The 25,791-nt window shown below is 38.1% G+C and overlaps 1 protein-coding gene across 5 annotated transcripts in view; it reads left to right on the top strand.

Moving 5' to 3' along the window:
* pde1cb (phosphodiesterase 1C, calmodulin-dependent b) overlaps positions 1 to 25,791 on the top strand; it is a 139,231-nt gene that overhangs the window by 34,208 nt on the left and 79,232 nt on the right. The window contains exons 1-2 of one of the 5 annotated variants that reach the window (XM_056253426.1): positions 15,812 to 16,052; positions 18,900 to 18,923. The exons of 3 other annotated variants lie outside the window; for them this stretch is intronic. In XM_056253426.1, coding sequence (XP_056109401.1) covers positions 15,952 to 16,052; positions 18,900 to 18,923 — 125 coding nt within the window. In that variant the 5' untranslated portion in view covers positions 15,812 to 15,951. Of the gene's footprint in view, positions 1 to 15,811; positions 16,053 to 18,896; positions 18,924 to 25,791 lie in introns of those variants that run through there. One more of the 5 variants, XM_056253425.1, reaches the window with a different exon arrangement.

Below are 25,791 nucleotides of genomic sequence, written 5' to 3'. Positions count from 1 at the left end.
ATGATTATGTCAAAAATCTAATTTGAATATGGAATAACAAATTGATTAAGTCAAAATGTAAAATTATAAAGACATCAATTTGATTAACAAAAACAAGATCTATCTTATTCAATAGTTTATAATAAAGTCCAACCTATTGTATCCAACAGATGAAGATTGTGAAGATCAGAGTATAAAGAAAGAAGGACTCAAAAGAAGTAAGAGTAAAAGAGAAGTAGCAGAAGTGAATTGCAAAATAAGTGCAGTGAATATATATGCAGGGAACTTATGTTCCTAAGCTTATGTTTCGGTGTAATAAGAAAAGGTCAAACAGACTTATCCATTACCATTATATCATAGTTGGTGTAACGGCTAGGTCGGCATGACCGGTCAGATGTCAAAGATGAAAATAAATATACGAAGTGTGGTTTGGACAACTTTAGAACAAAGACAGCGAAGCAATCATTTTAAAATATCATATCTTATCATAAAAACACTGTTTTTGGAAAAGAACACCTAGTACTGTGAATGACTAATTCTGAGAAATGATCACTCTGACAGTAGTTGGAAGGAATCCAATATCAAAACACAAGTACATTGTAAAATCCAACAGCTGTTCTAACTAACACTCTTTAAAACCCCATTTCCAGAAAAAAGTTTAGACATTTTGTAAAATGCAATATAATCAAGAATCTGTGATTTGTTCATTCTCTTCAACCCGTTTTTAGCTGACAAAAAAAAGTACAAAGATTTCCAATGTTTTCATTCACCAACTTAATTGTATTTTGTACATATAAACAAATAAACACACTCCAAAAATGTTGGGACAGAGGCATGTTTACCACTGTCACACATCACATGTTAATTACACATTTTAATTGTTTGGGAATTGAGGATACTAATTGTTGAAGTTTTGCAAGAGGAATTTTTGCCCAATCTTGCCTCATACAAGACAGCTGCTCAACAGTCCGTGGCCGTAGTTGTCTGATTCTACTTTTCATGATGGGCCATACGTTTTCAATAGGAGACAGATTTAGACCCCTCTGCTGTTACACGTGCAGAATGAGGCCTGGCATTGTCTTGCTCTAATAACCATGGATTCCCAGGAAATATGTCATCTTGATGGCAGTTTTATGTCTCTGTACAATCCCAATACACGCCTCCACATCAATGGTAGTCCCCATGCCGTTTGCACTGATGCACCCCCATACCATGACAGATGTGTGCTCTTGAACATGTCGCTGATGAAAGTCTGGATTGTCCCTCTCATCTTTTGGAATGAGAACTCGATGTCCAATTTTCCCCAAAACATGCTGAAACGTGGAATCATCTGACCACAGCACATATTCTCACTGTGTTTTGGACTATCTGAGATGAGCTCGGGCCTGGAGAACTGATTTATAGCTTTTTACTTGCGTAACAGAGATTCAAGTGGCATTTCTTGATGCAACAGCAGACTGTGTTAAGTGACAACGGTTTTCCAATGTACCCCCAAACACATGTGGCTGTATTTAACAGAGTAGCATGATGGTTTCTCATGCTGTGCCACATGAGGGCTCAAAGGTCATGCAGGTTTCCTGCTTTGCCCTACATATACTCAGATTTCTCTGGATTCCCTGAATCTTTTCACAATATTTTATATAGTAGATATCACTATCTACAACACCTACAATGTTTGCAATCTTACATTGAGAAATGTGATTTTTGAATTGTTTGACAATTCTCTCATGACATTTTCCACCTAGTGGTGAGCCATGACCCATCTTTGCTTGCAAAGACTGAGATGCTCCTTTTACGCAGTCACAAAACCCTAGCCTATTATATAAAAACCTAGTAATCTGTACTATTCACATATGCCTTGTTTACTCATAAAACCCAAGTTAAGATTAATTGATTGGTTTAACACAAACAAAAGGCAATTCTTAGACTTTCACTCATTTCTTCCACTTCTGCAGTTATCTTTCTCTAGTTGTATTCACTCATTTCCCAAAGTCATCTTGAATTGTCAATACAATACAACTGAAATGTGTCAATACAATACAACACAACTTGTCAATACAACTGAAAAAAAAATGGAGAGAATATCACATAAGCTGACTTCATAAATTGATGTTGATTTTCCTAAGATGTTTTAGTTTGAACTCGCCATTATGGTGATCAGTGTTCCCCTTGGTTGAGCACTTGGAACTTCATTTATAATGCTGTAATTCTCTTCCTGTTGTTGCAGCGATGCAACAAGAAATCACAGTTATTTGGTTTCTAAGGAAGGGAAGTAATAAATGGGTTGCTTTTAAAAGGTGACCTAACTTCTAACTAGATCATTAACTAGTCTATTTATCATGTCGAATAATGATCTTTTAAAATTTTATTGCTAACACTTATGTCATAAAACACACTTTTAATTGAGTTGCTATAATATTTGTGACAATATCTTGCAATTGTCCATGCTTGAGTCACACACAGACTTCAACATCAGTACGCAAAACACAACAATAGTAACATTTGTTGTGCAATTACTAACACAAGACAGCAAATAAAATTGGCAAAAAAAAAAGTAAAATGGAGAAATTGCATAATTTATTCATGCTGCAATGCACTATGGGAGTCAGCAATTCTGAGTTGTTATACTAAGTCAGGAGTACATCTAAATAAATGATCAAGTACTCTCTACAGTACTTTTTTAGTTACTAGAATTCTCGTGTAAGTGACCTATAGTAAGCATTTGTCAGTACAACATACTATTCCGATTTCTCTTCATTTGTAAGGCAATCGATTTGCATGTATTCAAGTCTAACTAATTACATTTGATTTTACAGTGTAACTAAGATATTAATGTATGAACATGTGAGTACAAAATACATATTCTTGGATAATACTATATGAATAAAAATTAAATAGAGTAAAAGATTAACATAAATGAGTAAAAAATAATGAGTATACGTGAATATATGATGAAGGTTTACAGGAATATATGATGAAGGTATGATTAAAGGAGAACTCCGGCGCAAAATGAACCTTTGGTCTAATTACACATTGTTACCTAGTCAACCGTTATCTGAGATTTGTTTTCATGATTATTGAATGTAAATAGTTTTATCTCTAAAAACAGTTTAGCCTATAAAGCTAGTATAACGCTAGTATATTGGGCATAGTGTAATGACAAATAAAAATCGCTTGTTAATACCACTAACAAGGCTCAAAATAGCCCCACACTAACACGGTAGCATAATGAGTGTCCCTACCTTCAAACCGAAGCATTAAGAACTTTGTCAGTGTCCGGACAGTTTAATAAGAAGATATTTTAAACATACAGTCAACTTCGCGTATACAGGCAGAAGCCATCTTTGAAATACAGCCTTTACCAGTCGATCTACGAACGCCGATCCAAGTGCGCTGGTGAGAATGTGAACGAGCTATAAGTTGTGATAAGGTGAGCGCGAACAGCAGGCTCGGATCGGCGTTCGTAGATCGACTGATAAAGGCTGTATTTCAAAGATGGCTTCTGTCTGTATACGCGAAGTTGACTGTATGTTTAAAATATCTTCTTATTAAACTGTCTGGACACTGACAAAGTTCTCAATGCTTCGGTTTGAAGGTAGGGACCCTCATTATGCTACCGTGCTAGTGTGGGGCTATTTTCAGCCTTGTTAGTGGTATTAACAAGCGATTTTTATTTGTCATTACACTATGCCCAATATACTAGCGTTATACTAGCTTTATAGGCTAAACTGTTTGTAGAGATAAAACTATTTACATTCGATAATCATGAAAACAAATCTCAGATAACGGTTGACTAGGTAACAATGTGTAATTAGACCAAAGGTTGATTTTGCGCCGGAGTTCTCCTTTAAGGAATACATACATTTAAAGATAAAATTAATAAGGAACAAATCATAAATGAACAATATGGATAGAAATAATAAATAAAATCAATGTAAACATTGACCTTTTAGATACACCAATTTTGTTGTTAATTTGAAAGTATTTAATAATAGGATAGGATCATTTTGTGATTCTTTTGCGGCTTTTAAAAAAAAGTTTTATGCTGGTCGCAATTCACTGCCATTATATGGACGAACAAGAGTGTGTTCTTTTTCCATGCAATCTAAAATGCTGAAAAGCTTTTTAATCCATGTGTGTTAGCGTTGAGATCATCTATATGCTTCTATGTTTTCCAGACAACTAAAATTTTCCTTACTTCAAAATAATGACTGGAATGACACTCAAAGTCAGAGATTTTACTTGAAAAATCAGGAAATATCAATCATCCCGATCCAAACTCATCGAAAATCATCATTTGGAAATCAAGCACTTCATGAGGTCAGAAGTGGGAAATTTCAACTTTGGTCTTGAAAGTGGCATTCACAAATCATTCTGTTATGAAAGTGGCATTCGCAGATCTTTCTGTTTTAGTAAAACAGACCAAAAATATTGCTGACACATCTTGCACCATTAAACATTTTTTTAAATGCTTTAAAAAATGAAAATGTCCTTTCTCCCTAATAAATGGCACATTTTAATGAGTTGCAAGTAGCAAATCATTGTCAGCGTGTCTTCGATTTTGCATCGATTTTGTTCCTTTTTTAAATAATAACAGTAATAATTCATTCATTCTTGTAAAGAGTGTAATATTGTACACAGCTGGTGGGCTGATTGGGACTGCGGATCTGGTCTCTTCATCAGCTCTAATATCCCAGTGTATTGATTAATGCAGCAACCCATTGATGGATATGAAGTTTGCCACTTCATCCCGGAGGTCATAAAGAGGTCAAGAAGAAAGGCCTCATTAGCATATCATCTTTGATCAGTGACGGCTCACATCAGAGAACCTGAGCTGTGTGTAATATTCTGAGAGCGTTGCATTCGGTATCTCAAAGAAATCGTTTTGTTTACAGTCTTATCAGAGTACAGTAGCTCAAAATAAGCCCAAGTAATAATTGAAAACCAGTGCTAGTTGACTCGATTTATGACTTAAAATACAGTCATAAATCAAGGTCAGCGTGGCAGGAGTTAATTGATAAATTACAGTCAATGTGAAATTGTCGTATTGATCTCAGGCAGTGTTAGTGTTTATGCATTAGCACAATCAATAGTTTAGTTTATTTATTTATATAGCACTGTTAAAACATAACCAAGGTTGAACCAAAGTGTTTTACATAGAAATTCTATAAAAAGATAAAAATAAGGACACACATAGACAACATATAAAACATCACATCTAACCATTATAGGCTACCGACATTAAATGCACTTTCAACAAATTCTTAAACAATGACAGCGATTTCGCAGACCTGTCATATTGTATGTATGTCTGGATGGACAGGTTGATGGCTAATTTCACTGGTACTTGTGACTAAGTGACAATAAAGGCTACTACTACTACTGATAGACAGCGGTAGCTCATTCCACTGTCTATTACTGCAAAGGCCCGGTCGCCTTTATGTAGGCGATTTGTTCTAGGTACTATACGCTCAGAGAATCATAAACCACTGAATGTTCTAGAAAGGTTGTATGGTGTTAAAAGGTTTGCCAAATATGGTGGAGCCTGGTTATTTAATGATTTATATACAAATAATAATATTTTATATCTAATTCTAAAATGGACTGGAAGCCAATTTAGGGACGCTAGTACAGGTGTAATTGATTCGTGTTTCTTTGCCCTCAGTCGTGATAAAATAAAGATATGGATTACTCTTTCAAAATCTTTATTTGATAAAAATGGTTTAGTTTTTGCTAATAAACGCAGATTATAAAAACAAGCTCGAACCACAGAATTACTTTGCTTGTCCATTTTTAGGTTATTGTCAATTAAAGCGCCTAAATCTCTAACAGTTGTTTTTGAGTAAGATACCAGGGGACTTGAATCTAATATGATTTTTGAGGAGTTATTTGGGTGGCCGAATACAATAACCTCAGTTTTTTCCTCATTTAGCATTAAACGTTTTGGGGCATCCAGTTTTTAACGTCATTTAAACACTCTAAAAGTGACTCAAATGAATTGGTAGAGCGCCTGATAGATACATTTGCGTGTCGTCGGCGTAACAATGAAATGACACTCCATACTTTCTGAAAATGCTACCCAAAGGGAGCAAATATAAAGAAAACAATGGGAGAAAGAATAGACCCTTGCGGAACCCCCCAAGGAAGAGATTTTTTTACCCGAGGTCATATTACTATAGTTAACTGAAAAGCATCTACCACTCAAATAGGACTGAAACCATTTCAAGACTGCCTTTTAGACCTACTGAGTGTTCAAGACGGGAGATAAGGATGTTATGGTCAATCATGTCAAAAGCTGCGCTCAAGTCAAGAAGCACCAAGACAACATCATCTCCTTTGTCTAAAGCCAGAAAGATATCGCTTAACACTGTCAATAGCACCGGCTGTGGGCAGTTTTAAATCCCGATTGAAACATTTCTCTAATAGAATTTTAATAAATAAAAATAAAACACACACACACACGCACACACACACGCACACACATTCTTCTTCATGTAATTGGATCTTCATATCCATTTATTTATTTACCCATTTATTGATTTAGTCATTTATTTTGCCATGGATTTATTTATTTAATTTAGATTTTGGTAAATCTGGTTAGAGCTGATAAAGGTAAAAATATATTTTTTTCCCCCAGGAGGACGTTAATCCTTCCATTTAGCCCTGCTGTTGTTAAATTTTTCATTAGATTTTTGGTCATTAAATGGGCAAATCCAATTTTCATCATTTAGCACTTCAGAATGACTTTGGCACCAGTTGCATGAGTATGCTAAAATCACTCCTTCAGACGGCCCTCATTAGCATGTGTGCTCTTAATAGTGATCACTTAATTCTCTTTTGACAATATGGCTTCACGGATTCATGTACTGTGACACAAGCGATTTGTAACATTTACAGGCGAGATGTCTCAATTTGTTCAGCGTGTCACATGGCATGTTCTTAATATTGGTTACTGTTATATTAACACTGTTAAATTCTCATTAAAGCCTCTGGATCAGATGCCGACCGATGATTGAAAGAATAATGTTACCATTCTTCAGTCGGACAGATAAACACTTTAAATCAAAACCTGAAATGAGCCATTCATCTGTGTGTGTGTGCTGACGAAATGTCAGGAATCTATTTGGAAAATATCAAACTTAAAATCATTCACTGGAACTCAATGAGACTTTTCAGATCTCTGACTCATTCTAAACCCACCTGGGACTCATTTGGCATCTCAGACCTTTATGCTATCCATAACCTGCTCTGCCACAGTATATATTTTTGATAACGTTCTTGTCTTTTTTTGTGTGTGCAATATGCCACAGATAGTCCACAAATGGTTTGTGGTTTCTCTCTTGGTTTGGTGTTTTCAAATTCATGTGAGTTGTGCATTGGAGAGAGACCTTCTAATGTCCTCCTGTGCGACCTTTCCTCTGTCAACAGGGCTGCTGGGAATGACCTGTGACATTTGAGAGACTTTTACCTTTGTAGGCTGTGATGTCTGCTGGATTCTGTTGAACTCCAAAGACTTTTAAAACTGTTTAAAGAAACACTTGTTGGTGGTGAGCATCTAGAGACCATTCCTTTAGGGGCAAGAAACAATCTAATGTTGCTCATTACTGTTTGAGTTTTGGGAATTTTTTAGTTTTGTTGCATTCATATCTGGGTTGTCAGTCTGGTCCAAATATATAATTCAATTGGAAGCTTTGTTCCAAAACGTCGCAAACCTAGACAGTGTTAAGTAATAATACATTACAACATGACATCAGCTAATTAATATTCATGAGTAAAGCTGATTAGATTTGGCTGTGTTTTTTTGAGATGCCCCTGGTCAAGTTTCATGTGTCTGGTGATGATGCGATAGGTCACAATAGGTGACGTCATTGACGTTAGAAGCTCTCAGCCTCCTGACACACACACACACACATACACTATAAACCTCACTTAAAAGAAAAGAACTGAGTTGAGGCAGCAGAAAGAGCAATCGCCTTCAAACATTACCTTTGAAGAGCTCAGAGTCGACGGAGGGAACTGTTCGCATGTGCAGCACAGGGAGCTTCTCCATAGATGAAAGCAGGCCAGCGGTGATGTGTCTTTGAGACTTTGGCCTGGCATTATCTCCTGCATCAGGTAATTGAAAGGCCTCTGAAAGAGAAATCATCATCAGGAATGAACTGCAGGGAGGGAGACACATGTAGAGCTGCAGCACTTAAAGGCAAAACCCGAGAGAATGTCAGGGAGAGAGATAAACGGACAGGACGGTTTAAGTTAAATGTACTATTTAAATGGTCATCTGTGGTGCCGCTCGACTCAAATATTAGCGTTTCTCTCTCTCCACCCAAGACAACATTCCAGGCTGAATTGGCTACCCTTAGGTTTCAGGCCACGCCCCCTACATAATGAGGACATGACTATGTTCAATATAATTCAAGTCGTTAAATGAACAAACGGAAGTAAACAAACTCTCTCGTTCATCAAAATAAACAAATCTTTATTCGAGTCATTTCGTTCATTTAAAGGGTTAGTTCACCCAAAAATGAAAATTCTGTCGGTTATTACTCACCCTCATCTTGTTCCAACCCCGTAAGACTTTCGTTCATCTTCGGAACACATCTTCTGTCTCACTCCTCCATAGGGTTCTATTGTAATTGAAACCTGCCGGCCCAGAAAGTTAGTAAAAACATTGTTAAAATAGTCCAAGTGACTACAGTGGCTCAACCTTAAGTTTATCAAGCGACGAGAATACTTTTTGTGCGAAAAATAAATAAATAAAATAACAAACTTTATTTAACTATTCATTTTCTTCTATGTGGGCCTCTGAGTGAGTTCACGTAGTTTAACAGCGCAGCGCTACGTCAGAACGTAGGCTCACTATTGGCCAGCATCACACTCATGACCAGCATCGGCCAATAGTGAGCCTACGTTCTGACGTACCTGTAACACTACGTATACTCACTCAGACTTTCTGGGCCAGCAGGTTTCAATTACAGTAGAAGCCTATGGAGGAGTGAGACAGCTCTCAGATTTAATCAAACATATCTTAATTTGTGTTCCGAAGATGAACGAAAGTCTTACGAGGTTGGAACAACATGAAGGTGAGTAATTACTGACATAATAAAAAATTTTGGGTGAACTAACCCTTTAAGTGGTTTTAAATGTTATACTTTTAACAGCTAAATTCCCCGAAAACATCCACCTACGCAATCTTGATCATATTTTGAATTAAGAAATAGATAATTCAATAAAGCCAAAGATAATTTACAGGGAACATAAATATAAAAATATAAATATAAATAAGACCGTCCACTGGAGGACCACACTCGGGACTTTATTCGTCTGGCCTGCTTGAGTCAATACCCAGATCGCTTACTCTGCCTTTTTTTTTACTATTCTAGCCTTAGCGAGCGGTCCAAAGCACATCTCCCAGTGGACTGTACCTGGGATCATTTCACTGTGTTTGTGAGAGGGTGCTGGTATCTAATGCATCACACCACTTACCACGACTCACGAGCTCCACTCCACACCCAGATTCAAGCCTCCCATCACCCTGCTGCACGGAGCATTTGCATGAGCCCACAGCAGACAGTGAGACGAAGCCTGCCACGATGCACGAGCACACACCGGAGAATAGGCCGAGGCAAGCCATCACCCCGGAGCGTGAGCTTCTCAAGATGTCTGAGCCAGCAACATCGTCCGTCATCGTAGGAGTCCTTGTGGAGTTCGAGGGGGTGGAAAGGAGCCCCACCCACACTACCACCTCAGAGGGTTAGATGAAGCTGGCTTCTGGAACTAATTTTGAGGAATTCTTTAAAGAGGATATTACCCTGCCTCTCCTGCCCCCACTGATCCTGCCCAGGATGAACTCTCCTGTGCCCCTGCTGGTCCCACCCAGTCTCCTGTGTTCCCAGAATTCCCTCTCAGCCTCCCTCTTTTACCTCCTCTTCAAATTCCTCTGCCAAGCCTTCACTGTCTTCCGTCAGCCCCTCCTATGCCTCCCCTCTGTGGCGTGGATCCACCTCTGGCCTTCTGGCATCCACCTCCTCCTGGACAAAGGAGTCCCCTGGCTCTGCCTCCAGCCGCTGATCCCGTCACTCCACCTCGGCCAGTAGTCCAGACCCCTTGGACCGTCAGACTTACTGCTCTGCAAGGCTCCCTCGATCCTCCTGCTCCACCTCGGTCGGACGTCGCCTAGACTGCACCACGGACTTGCGAGCTTTCTGCTGTGCTCCGCCTCTCCACCCCTACGGCTCCGTATGGCTCCACCTCGCCCCTCAGTTGCTCCGGCTCCAGCCCTCTGGTCCTCCGCTTCCTCCTTGGACGGCTCCGTCGTAGCCGGCAGGACCAGCGGTGTCGCCCGGCTACATCTGCTCTCTGTCTACGTCCAGTGTTCGTCCATCTTCGGCTCCGTCTCCATTGTCCGTCCCCATGGTTTCTTTGGTTGAGGGCTTCTCCACCATGGCTTCTTCATGGTTCCTTGTCCTCCTCCAGAGCCCCCCGTCCTCCCTCCCTCCTAAGTTGGACCTTGTATGACGCGAGTACAAGCCTTTCCAGAGGGGGGCGCACTGTCACGAGTATGTTTTGTTTCATTGTGTTTGTTCCTTCTTGACTTAGGGTATGTTTACACGACAACGATATGCTTAAAACGGAGAAGTTTTTCCTTTGAGTTTTCCGCGTACAGACGACACCATTGTCAAAACGATCCCCATTCACACAGATCCCCGAAAACGACTAAAAATGCTGTATTCTGCTGCCAGGCCATTAGATGGCGATGAAACACTATCGGTTGAACACGTAAAATGTGTGTGCATGACGTCATTGTCTTCAGAGATCCATGTTTTTGTTGTTTACACGGAGACGGTTTTCAAAAACTTGCACTTTGAAACCCGTTTTGAAAGGTTTTTGTTTTCAGGCACCCAAAACGCTGTTGTCGTGTAAATGAACAGCCAAAACACATAAAAAGTTTTACGTTTTTGGTCGAACACGGTGTCGTGTAAACAGCCCCTTAGTTTCTAGTCTATGTCAGTTTCATTTAGTTCACCTGTTGTTCATTAATGAACTCATTAGTTGCCTTGTTTCGTTCTGGTATAAGTACTCCCTGTTTTTTTGTTCAGTTCTTGGTCCTGTCTCATCAGTGTTAAGTTGTTGTTTCCTGTGTTTTGGGCTTTTACCCGTGACCGTTTAGGGTTAGGGGATAGAAAATGTTACAAGCTCAGTATATAAAAACCATTATATGCCCTCATAATGATAGTGATAGTGATATATGCCCCCCTAATGATAATGTCTGTGTCCTAAACACCAGGGTTGTGTGTAGGTAATTACTTTAAGGAACTGCACACCCAGTTATTTGATTTATTTGTTTATGTAGTTACTTAGATTTTAGTTACTTATTTGTAATAATATTTAATCTATTTTCTGATTTTTTTTTTTTGTTGAGAATTTTATTATATTATAGCTGCTTTACCAGTGACGGATCTTATTTGGAGGGCTCTTAAAAGTCTGAAATAGACTTATTTTTCCCTTTCTGCTCACATCAGGATAATCACCAAGGGTTTCCCATCAGCCAATCAGTGTTGTCATGACATTATCCTGCGATGATTACTCGCATGACATTTAACTCTCAAAGTGACCTTAAAATGTCCCATTGAAATGAATGGAAATGTTATCGGATAGTTTTAGGCCTACTTTCCACAAAACTCTCTCTGAAAATTGATATAGTATTTGTAAAACTACTACTTTTAATTAACTGAAACACTTTTTGTATTAAGATTTATATCTAAAATATTACAGTTATATTATTCTTCTCATTATTGCGAAACTGATTTTGTTCTGAATATTACCAACACACACCAGAATGTTTTGGGGAACTCTGCCGCACTAACCTGCTGCTGTGTCTCGGCTTTCAATCACAGCTGTCCCTGAATGTCTCCCTGGAGAAAAAACATTTCCAGCGTGAGGAATTAGATCTCTGCATTAGTCTCAGGCCGGTCAGCCCTGCTCTCAGCCTTATTGGATTTTCGAGGTGTTCAGGAAACTCCATTATGTAATGGCCCCATTGTGAGAAGCAGATGGAAAATACAAAAGGACAAGAAACAAAGAGAGTGAAAAACGTAATCAATTGCTTTTTTTCAAAAGAGCAGTGTAAGGCAACATAAGTAAAACTCAGCGTGGTTTTACGACTCTATTAGAGTTTGATGTTTTTATTCAGATGAATATGCTATAATAAAAAAAAAACATTTACTGTAGAGTACTGGATGCTTTTGCAATAAACATTTAAGCTAAACTGTTGCTGCAAGCAATGAACCCTAAGTACATTATTATCATTTTTAAGTTATTAGCCATTAAGAAAGATTAGTTTTGAATGAATTCGAGGAATTTGACTTACAGGGCAAATTAGCGTGAGAGCGCAATTCCAAAAAAGCCCAGATGGGAGTGTAAAGTTAAGCGTGTGATCTACTGACGTCGCTCAAATTAAACAACACAGACGCACCCGGATCATTTCCATAATGACCAACGCAATCTACCAATTAGCATCTGGTTTAAGACAGGCTTTTTTGGATGGTAAATTATGGTGCAAATACCAGTAAATTGACTAGCGCAAACCTTAGGAAACCACCTTGCATGATTCATTTAAATATTCTCCTCCCATAAATTTGTCTGAAAGGGAAACTCCTACAATATGCAATAAGGTCAGCTGCAAAAATAACTGTGTCCATGCCCTTTCAGTGCTCATTTTTCAGCGCTCATGCGTGTCTTTAGTAGATACAGTGTTTTTTTAACGTCAAAAGAGGGTTTGCACTGGAGCGAGCTGTAAGTAAATCTGGCCCTAGGACTTTTGAATGTAGATTGTGCAGTCTTTTGTACATTACAGTTCAAAAGCATTAAGATCTTTTAATGCTATTGAAAGAGTCTTATACTCACCAAGGCTGCATTTATTTGGATTTATTGTTATTGAACGAACATTACAGGCTTCAGTGTCACATGATCCTTCATTTGCTGCTCAAGATACATTTCTTATTATTATCAATGTTGAAAACAGCTGTGCTGCTTAATATTTTTGTGGAAACTGACAGATTTTTTCAGGATTTTTTGATGAATATAAAGTTCAAAATAACAACAATTTAAAATTGAAATCTTTTGTAACATTATAAATGCCATTGGTGACACTTTTGATCAATTTAATGCATCCTTGCTGAATATTGATTAATTTATTAAAAAAAAACAAAAAAACACTAACTGACTCCAATTTTTTTAACAGTAGTGTATATCTGAGCACAGTTTGAGACACTGAGATCTTTTGTGAAAATGTAGAAAAGATCCACAAGTTTAAATCTAAAAAGTGAGAGTTTCCATTTGTTCTCCATTTGATCTTTCTGCCAATTGAGATGTTAAACTTCCATAAAGCTCAGCTAGAGAATGAATTGATAATGCTCCTATTCTAGAGAATTTATGAATTTGTTTGTTATGAAGTTGTCTCCTGATCGTCAAGGCGAATCTGTTTATCATCTGCGAGTCCTGAAAAAATTGAGCAATCATTGGGTCATTTAGTGAACAGAATGTGAGAATAGAGCGCTTCAGAGTGTGTGGATGTGTGTGTTAATGCGTATCTGACAGTGGGGTGGCATATAATCTCACTCCACTGATGCACCGCTTTACAGCTGCAGGCTGATTGGCCTCTTCATCTCTCCAGTCACTGTTTGTGTCATTAACTGCTTTTCTGTTTCTCTTTTTCCTCCTCTCCTCCTCTGTCTTTTCTCTATCCAGCATAATAGGATGCCTAAATGTTATTGCGTTGCTATTTCATAGCCAAGGGGTGTGTTTTTGCATCCATTTGCACAATTGTTAATTAATTGTTTTGCTAATTGTTTTTTAAGTAAACATGCTAGACGAACATCGTTGCAGCATGTCTTGTTGTCTTATCAGCATCTCACATCATAAGCACCACATATTTAAGATGTCCTCCCACGTTAAAAACAGTTCATGCCTGTCCATTCTTGTGCATTTGGCCGGTTCTTTCAATGCAAAAACAAATTTCACACCAGTCAAATGAACCAAACTCTGATGGCAAACAAACCAAAAGTTCAAGTGTGAAAGTCTAAATTGTTTCATTTAAAGGGTAACTAAACACTAAACCAACTTTTTTTAATTAATGATCTGTGAGACTGGGGCTTTATTAGTGCTGTTCAGTGATTCGAGTAACTTTTTTGACATTTGGGTATAAAGTGTTTTAATTCTACAATATATTGTGTAAAAACGTCTGGGTGCTGCCCTCTTCAGGTTGAACGGTGGCTACTGCAGTTGAATTTTCCTATTGGATGTTTGCGGTAGTTCGTGACGGTAGCGGTGAGAGCTGACGTAAGCAGGTTTCAGCTTACCACGCCCTTGGTACGAGCTACCACGTCCATGGCAGTATAAAAACCATCTTGTTTCGTCAAAACCACTGTAGCGAGTCAGGAGTTGGAATTGCGAGTTTTGAAAACGATCAGGATAGAGTATTCGTTCATCCCCTCTATCTCCTCTGGGCTCCGCCCACTTTTCCAGCATTTTTCAAATATTGCCAGTGGGTGGAGTCAGGCTCTGACCAGGGGTTTAGTTACCCTTTAACTAGGTTTAGTTTGTCTCAATGTTTCTTCAAAAAATTTAAGCAGATGTTATTAAAAAAAAAAATGATAAAAAAAATACAAAGTTCTGTAATAAGACTCTAGATGGCGCAGGCTGATAGGTCCTTCTCTCAATCTGCTTGCAAGCCCATCATTTTCTAAAGGGCACAGCTGATTGGTTCCTGCTGTATCAGTAGCCAATGAGCTCGCTGCAGTAGCAGCTCTGTTTCAGAAACCCTCCACCTTCCCCAGCTCCACCTGTATAGATCTGTACAGCTGCAGCAGGCCTTACTTGCTCACAGCAGCGTGTTGTCTATGTATTGGCAGTAGCAAGTCCCGTACAATTGTTTTTTAATCGTTTTCAAGTAAACATGCTAGATGAACCTCTTTGACCATTGCAACATGTTTTTTTTTCAACATCTCACACCATACGCACCACATTTTTAGCATACTTTGTCATGTTAAAAACCATTCAGTTTTTAACTTTCAAAAATGCCTCTGCAGACACGTGCATGTTCATTGTTTTGCATTTTGTCTATATATATAATTTTTAATGCAAGAACGACGACTTTCACACCAATCAATCAAATAAACTAAACTCTGAAGGCAAATGAACAAAAGCTCTCGTGTGAAGGTCAATATTATGTTGCATTCAAGTAAGCTTGTCTCAAGATGTTTCTTCAAAACAAATTTAGCAGATGTTATTCCAAAAAAGTCAAACTTTAAGCAAATGAGACATTTACTTACTTAAGAGTGTATACATTTATGTGTTTTAGACAGGATATCCCTGATCATTCAGTCTTGGAAGAATTCGAGAAATGTCCATGTCAAGATTTCTGACTTTTGATTGGCATCTTTGCGAATCTGAGCGCATTCAGACCTCTTCTGGCACTCTGGAGACGCACGTGAGGTCACTAGGCTTTTTCCCCTCAGCAGACTCAAACAAAAGCCTCCGTTTAATCTCATTGCTGTCTAGGAGAAACAATTGAGATATTAAAGAGATGTCATTTGTGATTTGTCCTGTGGGAAGAGAACCAGTTTGTCATTATTGATCATACTGTCATCCCCGCTGGAGGCTTTAGTCACGCTCAACTCCTCCTGCCAACACTCGTGTCGTGAAATCATGAGTATGGGTTAATCTGGACTGCGCTGTATTTTTGAGAGAGCGTGTGTGTGTGTGAGAGAGAGAGAGAGAGAGAGAGAGCGTACTGCAGTACCGTCACACTCTCCCTGTGCTCAGACCCGGAGTGGAGCACGAGGGACTGGAGGAGGAGGCAAGAACAGGGCTTGATGACTGCAGCGTCCCGACCACAGCTCATCTGAAGAGGGGAATCGCTCTCCTCTGCTTCGGCTCTGGGATTAAGTTTTTTTCTTTCCTTGTCTTGACATCATGGAGTCTCCCACCAGAGAGATCGAGGAGTTTGAAAGCACGTCGCTCAAGTACTTACAGCCCGACCAGATCGAGAAAATCTGGCTCCGACTGCGTGGACTGTGAGTATGAGTTTTTTCAACAGGTTTTCTTGTGTTTTGTGTGTATGTGTGTGTGTGTGTGTGTGTGTGTCCATCTAAGAGGTTGACCAAGAGGCTGTATCTTATGTAAACATGTCAAGGTCACTTTCCACCCCAAAATCAAAAGAAAAAAATAAATAATTTATATTCTGCACAAAGCCTAAAGCTTGTTTTAGGACTGTTTTTCATGGAGACATACGTTTTTCATGACATTTTTTTGTTGTTGTTGTTGTTGTTGTTGTTAATTCCCGAAAATCACACTTTTTGTTTAAATCAGCATAAATTAAACGCAGTACAACAAATTCTATCATGATGAACATATACTTTTAAACAATAAAAATGATTCATAAATTTTTTTTTTTTTTAATATAATGCCCCCCATTATAATTATGAGGATGTTTTTTGGTCATTTTTTAATTGTCATAAAAATGTCACCATGCAAAACGTCTTAATGGTCCTAATTCCTTTTTTTATTCTCTTATTTTTTGGGAGTGTAAAATGACTTAATTTTTTTGACAGATTTACACAAGAAGAAAATATAAACGTGTTTTATTGTGATTTTATTCACTATCAATAAGGTCATTTCAGACTTTCAGACTCAGAGAGTTGGTGACTTTTTATTAATATGTTTCAAATACTTCTCAAATATATATTAAATAGCTCCATCATCTGTAGAAAAACGAATCTCTTTCGATGTCAATCAGTTTTTCTCTCTGGCTGTTATTGGGAGACTGGAGAAAAAGTCTCTTATTGTCACAGAACTCAGGAAATGAAATGCAATTTCCTCACTATCTGTGAAGAAGAAAGGACGTGTGAGAAAAGGAGAAAGAAAAAGCGAATGAAAGCAAGAAAGAGATGATTGAGGACAGGGCTTGTTTATCTCCTCTCATATTTTCTCCCTTCATGCAGTAGAATAGTAACTTTCTTCTGTTAATGTTATGTTTGAAGAGTTTTTGTGTGTGTGTGTGTGTGTTTCAATATAAAAAAATCAAAGTATCTTAAAACATGTTTCTGGCCCTATTGATTAGTTCGCGTTAATCCAGAGAAGAAAATGTCTGTTTTCATAATCTTTCATCCAAATATATTAACTTTACATTTATAAAAATAAAATGTATATAAATATAAAATTATGTTCCACCTCTAAAATGAATTTCCTTTTCGGCTGACGTAAACAAGTAGTTATATTTCAACTCCTTCCCTCCAACCACCTGTCATTCAGAGACACTTTTCATAATCCAATCAATTCCTTATGGACAAAATCATGTCCCTCCCATCTTATTTTACCTGTTAAATATATACTTCACTTGAACATTCAGAGTCATATTACAGATAAGGAATAGTTCGCCTAAAAATGTAAACCGTTATACACAATCAATTTAAATAGTTAATTCAAACATTCTGTGGAACACAAAAGCCGAATAAAGAGAATTTTGCTGAATATCAAAGCTGTTCTTTTCCTTACAATGATAGCAGAATGTAACATGTTGCTGTCAAGCTCGAAAGAACACCAGAAAGCACCATAAAAGTGCATATAACGTAATTGACCTCACAGCTGCATGGTGTATATGCATGTGCACAAATTGAATTTGTTTCGTTTGTGAATAAGCACTTTTGCTGTTCTATTTAACAGAGGGCAAAACAAGTGCTCTTTTTGAGTCCCTTTACTGGGTTTGGATGGTTGCCCGTCACAGGACGTCAGGCCAGTTCACAGGCTGTTAAGCTGTTTTGCAGTGTTTTGGCCATGTAGAAGCAGCTGTATATGTGGATGTTAAAGGTTACTTCAGTGGGTAAATCTGACCGCATCAGCATTTAATCTCACCGAAAGCCTCAAACATGCACAGCTGTCATGGGTGTGTGCGCATACAGTATGTGGACAGGACATGGTAATGCATGTGCCCTTGTGTGCATACAACCTCTTAATGGTGTGAAGCAGTACTCATAATTATGTTTGGTGACTTCAGAAAGAAAAGAAGGAGTTTCCTTCTCTTATGGAGCAATTTCAGGCACCAGTGATAGTGGCTCATGGCAGGAATGAGTAATGATTGGGCAGCTCAGATTTTTCCTGTGCGCTGACTAATTGCTTCAACGTCCTTGTGTTGTTAATGGCCTTTTTGGAGACACATGTATGGACTGTTAGGGACACCGTAAATACATGCCAGAAGAAGTGGCGCTTTAAACAGCCTGTATTCGAAGTCATAAATGCTTGGATTCTTAATGGAGGCTTAGAGGTTTAATGGCTTGTCTCAAAAACGGAAAAGATTAGATTTTTCCCAGTTTATTTATATAGACCAGAAAGGGCGTGTTTTGCATGTGGAGACCATTTTATGTAATCTTAAAAAAAGTATATAATATAACGAGGTTTGCTCATGAATATTAATATTCATCTTTACAGAATGTTACAGTTATACATTTATAAATACATTAGACCACTATTAAAACTCAAAAATATGTTCTAAGTTCTAAATATGTTCCCATTTCCAATGTTCTCTGAACATTCAAAACGTCCAGTTTTTAAACGTTTTACGTTAAGGTAACATTCCATTTTAGCATTCTTCAAACATTATGACATTGTTATTTTTGAATGTTCTCAGACCAGATAGCATTGAACGAACATTAAAATTACAGGAAGAACATTTGTTCATAATTTGAGGAAACTTTGGCAGAACGTTTGCTAAAGTACTTTGAACGTGTCCTGTTAACTGGGAAGCAGCAGGGTTTGAAATGTAGATTGTGTGTGCGTGTGTGTGTGTTTGCAGAAATGATTGAAATATGATTGTGAACAGTAGCCAAATGCAGGTTTTTAACATGGTGTTTGTTTTGTTTCAGGAGGAAGTACAAGAAAACATCACAGAGGTAAGACAGTGAAGATCTGAGGTGTCTGAACTCATCACTGTCCTCTGTGAACAAACACTTTCAGCAATAAATGTGATTTTTCTAATATTTGTGCTTCATGTACTTGTATGTATAAGCCAGATTCAGTAACATTAACCTTAAAGTCCCTGTAAAGGCAATTTAAAAAAAAAAATCTAAACACTTTGTAATATGTTTTAGCAATACATTTCTAACATTTATAAAGACTGTGACCTGTGAAGTACTGAATTGTGGAGTTAGACCGTTAAACAGTTTTTCACCATTGCTATTTTCCGGATTTTATGGGCGGGGCTAAAACAGGGCTCGATGACGCACTGGAGCCCTTGAGCTCCTGGACACGCCCCTACTTGATGACGCACTAAAGCCGCTGAGGCTGGCCGCTCCTAACAATATTATAGAGCAGATTCACATCAGTTTGCCGCTCAATCGCGAGTTACTGTCAGTACTATTATTAGTAACACAGCCTACAGATTGCTAGCTACTAGCTATGCCTTCATCACGGAAATGCGTACTACCTGGATGCGATCACCGGATCACGTACAAAACAGATCGGTGTCCTTGTTTAAATTTCCGAAAAACGATTACATCAAGAAGAAGTGGATTAATTTTGTGAAGAGCCACCTTGATGGAGAGCTGAGGATCACCGCCAAAACCCGCCTCTGTAAGTGATCATTTTACACGGGATAGTTTTATAAATTTTCGTCGGAGATAACTGTCTGGGATTCACTGATAATCCGCTGTTACTGGTGAATGGGGCCGAACCGACTCCCGCCTCAGCCTTCATCCTCCCGTCGCGCCGACAACTGGTGCCATCATCGGCAGTGCGTGCCCACCGTGCGAGCATCCATTCCGGCTGTAGAGTTGAGTGTGGCGAGTCGACGGCAGCTTTCCCGCGAGTGGGCGTGGTTTCAGCGCAGCCAGTGGACAGGCCCCCAGCGTTTGAGAGCAGAGATTACTGCTCATTTTTTCAAGATTTTGATAGCTTATTTTATGTACTTGCTGACTTTTTTTATCATTCAAATTTGGCTGGGTGACTAATAACAAATTTTTCTGTGGTGTGACAAACTCAAAACACATACTTAATTTTGACTTTACAGGGACTTTAAGCATGGTCTCCCTGATGGAAAATTTAACTAAACGTACCTTAAAGGGTTAGTTCACCCCAAAAATGAAAATTCTGTCAGTAATTACTCTCCCTCATGTTGTTCCAACCCCGTAAGACTTTCGTTCATCTTCGGAACACAAATTAAGATATTTTTGATTAAATCTGAGAGCTGGATCACTCCTCCATAGGCTTCTTAAGGGATCGAAACTGGCCGGCCCAAAAGTTATTAAAGACATTGTTAAAATAGTCCGAGTGACTACAGTGGCTCAGTCTTAAGTTTATCAAGCGACGAGAATACTTTTTGTGCACAAAAAACAAACAAAAATAACGACTTTATTCAACTATTAATTTCCTTCTCTGTGGGCCTCGAGTGAGTTGACGTAGTGAAACTGCGCAGCGCTTCTAGGTTGTACTTAACACGCATCACACACATGACCAGCATTGGCCAATAGTGAGCCTACGTGTGACGTGCAACACAGAAGCTTTGCGCAATATCACTACGTGAAATATCACGGCCCACAGAGAAGGAAATTAATAGTTGAATAAAGTCGTTATTTTTGTTTGTTTTTTGCGCACAAAAAGTATTCTCGTCGCTTGATAAACTTAAGGTTGAGCCACTGTAGTCACTCTGACTATTTTAACAATAAGTCTTATTGTAACAATAAGTAACAAAAGTCTTACGGGGTTGGAACAACATGAGGGAGAGTAATTACTGACAGAATTTTCATTTTTGGGTGAACTATCCCTTTAAGGTGACTGGTTTGCTGGTCTAAACTGGTTAAGGTGGTTGAACTCCTAGTAAAATCTCTCATAGCTTTTATAATGGTCAGGCTGTTTTTTTTTTTAAACATGTCAAGTTGAATGTTGCTGTTCCAATGTGGTCTAAAGATTCTAAAGGTTCTTAATTGGCGTCTATGGTTCCATGAAAATCTTTAACATCCTTTGAAACTTTCCATTCCACAAAAGATTAATTTGGAAAATGGTTTTAGATTTTTTTTATATATTTATCGCACTAAGAAAAAATGGTTCTTTTAAGAACTGTTCACCAAATGGTTCTTTTATGTCATTGTTGCGAAAACAACCTTTATATTTAAGAGTGTGCCAGTAATAACTAGATCAATTCAGCCAGACATCACAGACCAGCTAGAAACTAGTTTGAAAAACCAGCAAGATTACAAAGTTATTTTGTTTTTGGAAGAACAAGCAATGAGTTGTATGACCAGAAATGTGTATTAAGAAAGTAAATGAGGTCAGTTTTGGCTTTCTGTTGACTTTGAGTTGGTTTGAGCTGGGTTTAACAGCAGTCGCTCATATAAAAGATTTATCAGAATTCCTGATCAATCCCATTAGAAATACTGAGACCTGATTGTGGAGTAAGCTTGTGACGGAGTAGAGTTACCTCGTGCACTTATCAGAATTACTTGGCAACACAAACCACAATGAAAGGCGACGACAGCGTGCAGCGTTTGTATGTGGCTCTTCACAGAAAACATCTGTTGAAACTTAATGTGCTTCGGTCTGCGCTGAGCACTCTGCAATTATGAGCGAGAAGAGGTGGAGAGACAATAACAGAGAAAGAAAGATGTCAGGAGAGCCAATGCTGAAACGTAACGTAAACGAGACCGAATGAGAGAAACACACACACAGAGAGAGATGGTTAAGTCGGGGCTAATATTAGTGTGAGAGTGGGTTTAATTGGGGAGGGCTCAGCAGAGACTTTCCTCCGCTAACAGAGGGAGGGATGACTTCCTGTGCAGCTCCTCTCTGATTGACAGCTCAATGGGAGTCTGGGTAATTATGGCAGGCTAATTGGCTACAGAGCATTCTGGGACTCTGTCATTACAGACGCAACAGGATAGTTACAAACACGCGTGTGCATGGACACACACACACACATAAAAAAAGGCATGAGGATTTTTCCTTAATTTTCATGTTAAATGAACTGAGCAGTTATTCTCAATGTAACTTTTATGATTTAGTAATATTACAATACACTACAATTCAAAAGTTTGGAGTCAGTAAGATTTTTTTTTTTTTTAATTAATACATTTATTTAGCAAGGATGCTAGCCTGGTTAAAACCAGACCATTCTCAGTTGTAACTGAGTTATGGTCTGGCAAAGCGTCATAGACAAATCATTTCCAGAGGGGCGTCACCAACGGACGTCGCGGATAGACCTAAACCCAATCAGAGCGATGAAGGAGATGACGTATGCAGAGCGGCGGAGAAACATCTCCGAGTGTTGTTCTTTGCTCGGTTTTTAACAAAAAGGAAACGTTCAAATCGCTTAAAAGAGACGCGATAGCTGATTCGAACGAGTGATGTTCGACGGCGGCATCCATCTTTGTAATGTAGGCTACAAAATCTGCTTCAAAATCCCAGCGCTGTCGTCATCGTGTAAAGCCCGCCCCAACGTTTCTGATTGGTGCCTCGATTTCGACGGATTGGAAATGGGCTTAAATGAGCTCTTTGCCAGAGCAAATCTAAATTTGCCGGAAGTTGTCTGGGTTTTCCAAGGCTACAAGGATGCATTTATAATGTAACAAAAGATTTCTATACAGATGAATTTTAGATTTTTTTTTTTTTCGGTTTTCACAAACATGAAGCAACTGTTTTCAACACTGATAATAAGAAATGTCTCTTGAGCAGCAAATTAGCATATTCAGGGCTTCAGACTGCGATCAAATGGTCGCATTTTGCACCCTTTTTTCTGCCGGTGCGACAACATTTTGCTCTTGTTAAGAGTTGGGGTTACTTAACCCTAACCCAACTGATAAGAGCTGCCATTTCTGTGTTATATGACAAACAGCAAATGGCAAACGAAGCGAAAGCAGAATGAAACCTGTGCAGCATGGACGGTTTATCGGACTGTAAACAAAGCTCGGGCGCACCAGACACACGTCAGCGGCGTCACTGAACGCGGATCCACAACAGAACCGGAAGACAATACAATGCTGAATAAAGTCGTAGTTTTTGTTATTTTTGGACCAAAATGTATTTTCGATGCTTCAAAACATTCTAACTAACCCACTGATGTCACATGGACTACTTTGATGATGTCTTTATTTCCTTTCTGGACAAGGACAGTATACCGTATACATTTTCAATGGAGGGACAGAAAGCTCTCGGACTAAATCTAAAATATCTTAAACTGTGTTCTGAAGATGAATGGAGGTCTTACGGGCTTGGAACGACATGAGGGTGAGTCATTAATGACATCATTTTTGGGTGAACTAACCTTTTAAGTCCAATTTTTTTTTGCCCTTCCATCGCTGTGCAATGTCTTTAGGTGGAACGCCCTAAACCCTTGTTACTTGGAATCCGCAATGGAGCGAATTTGTACAGTTTTTTTCTTTTTTTCTTATAAATTAGTTTTATGCACCATTCTTTTGGCCTGTATGTTTGGGCTGTTGGATAAAATATAAAAAATTACACAAATGAAAATGATAACAATGCAATAAACTATAAAAAGGGATAGACAGCTTAAAGGGATATTTCACCCAAACATTAATAATCTGTCATCATTTACTCACCCTCAAGTGTGTGAGATTCTCTCTTCTGCTGAACACAAAGGAAGATATTTTGAAGAATGTCGGTAACAAACAGTTGATGGGACTCATTGACTTCCATATTATTTATTTTAGATGGGGCTTATCAACTGTTTGGTTCCCCATATTCTTCAAAATATCTTCTTTTCAGTCCACAAATCACCAGCATTCACCATAGATTTAATGTAGTAACTGTAACCATATTGTGGCCGAAGTCAAATGTTTTTATGTTATTCATTTCAGCGTTCAACCTTTTGAGAGTGAAATTCAAGCACTTTTTAAGGACTTTCAAGTGCTTCACACAACTTTTTCCAGCACTATGTGTGCCCTTCAGATTATGCGCATACATTTTAAAGTAAGGGGCTACAGTGCTCCTAGTAAAAAAAGTTAGTCTAGAGCCTGATATTAGAATTATTTCTGAAGAATCATGTGACACTGAAGACTGGAGTAATGATGCTGAATATTCAGCTTTGTCATCACAGAAATAAAATATATTTTATTGAATTTTAAAATATATTAAAATAAAAAAGTTATTTTATATTGCAATAATATTTCACAATATTACTGTATTTTTGATCAAATAAATGCACACACACGCACACATATACAAAGAGTGCATTTTCAGATTATGAAAATACCATTGTTTCTCACACATGCACTTCTACATTTTCTTATGATGTGTTTTTATGGTGCGTGTTTGGTCACTATATGCTTTGTTGACTGGGAATGAGCAGTTTGAATATTTCCTGAAACTACTTTTGTGTTCCAAGGATCAACATGAGGGTGAACAAATTGACAGAATTTACATTTTTAGGTGAACTGTCCCTTTAAGAAGCTCTCTCTTCAAAAGATTTACTGACATAACTGTTAAGTTAATCAGACTAGTTTTTAGAAATCATACAGAAAAGGTCAACCGCATTTGCAATTCATCTCAAAAGTTATTGAGCTGTACTTTTATGGCTCTAATTTCTTTCCAAATTTCTGAAAGGTTTTGGGAGACCTGCAGTGGCAGAAGTCTAGTGCTCTTGCACCTGGAGATCGCTCCTTTGAGTAAATATAGGCTGTAAATACAGGATGATAATAAATGCAGGAATAATTGGTGCAGAATGTTGGAGTGGTGGCTGCAAACACTCACAGAAGGTGAAGAGAAGAGCGTTGGTCTAATTCGGTACTGAAACACCTGCATGTAAATGACACCAGCCATCACACACACTTCACATGAGCTCTTAAAAACCACTCGACATCCCCATTGATGATAAGAGTGAGCCTTGAATGTTGACTGTGTGTTTGACACAAACAGGCAGATATCTCTTAAAATATATTGATATGCAATTTATCTGTAATTAAAATGCTGTTGTGAAGTGATTTGATAGGGTACTGTAATGTACACTGCATACTATTAAAAAGCATGTGAAATGTAAATGTTTTAAACAATATTTGACAGAGTCACATGATTTTCTTATATTGCATGCTTCATTTAGAAAGTGGCACCCAGTTAGTATTATTTTACAGAGAAATAGTTATTTTGTGTTTTTTTTGTAACAAAGCCAAAGCCATAACCATGTCTTGAACATTGGGGGGACCAATTGGTCTTTTTATTTAAATGAGTTAAATAATTATAGGATTAGAAGGGAATTAAGAGAATCAAAAAATAAGATCAGTAAAAGAAGTTCTAAGTCGTTATGAAGAAATCAATTTGAACGATTTGCTAATATCATTTTATTTTAAAATATGCACACATTCACTCTTATTGTTAATGTAAAAATGCAAAATGTTTCTTGTCTTGTCACATTCAGTTATGAATTCCATGAATCGTAAATAATAGTTATATTTTCCAATTTTAAATGGCAAAATGTATTGATAAAGTTGAGTAGTTTGCATTGCTAGTTGCATTATATTTTTCTATTGTAAAACAGTTGTCAAATATTACGTTTAGCTACTTTTGACCAACCATGCACTCTTTCACTGTTAAAACACTTCTTCGTCTTCACGTCTTCTGTGAACAGTAAGCCCCGCCTTCTTTGATTTGATTGGCCATCTCAATCATTTGACATTGACGAGCGCTGTTAGACGGTTGTGGCTAAAAATGTAACTTTTGAAACTTGAACAGTAATTGGACATTCTAGTGCTATAGAGAGCATTTTATTTGACAAAATTTTGGTGATAAGATGTGACATTAGCATCGTTTGTCCATTTT

The sequence above is a fragment of the Rhinichthys klamathensis genome, unplaced genomic scaffold (genome assembly GCF_029890125.1).
Source record: "Rhinichthys klamathensis goyatoka isolate OS25496 unplaced genomic scaffold, OSU_Roscu_1.1 h1tg000105l_1, whole genome shotgun sequence".
In the NCBI taxonomy this organism is placed as follows: Eukaryota; Metazoa; Chordata; class Actinopteri; order Cypriniformes; family Leuciscidae; genus Rhinichthys; species Rhinichthys klamathensis.
This window is presented reverse-complemented; position numbering and strand designations above follow the sequence as displayed.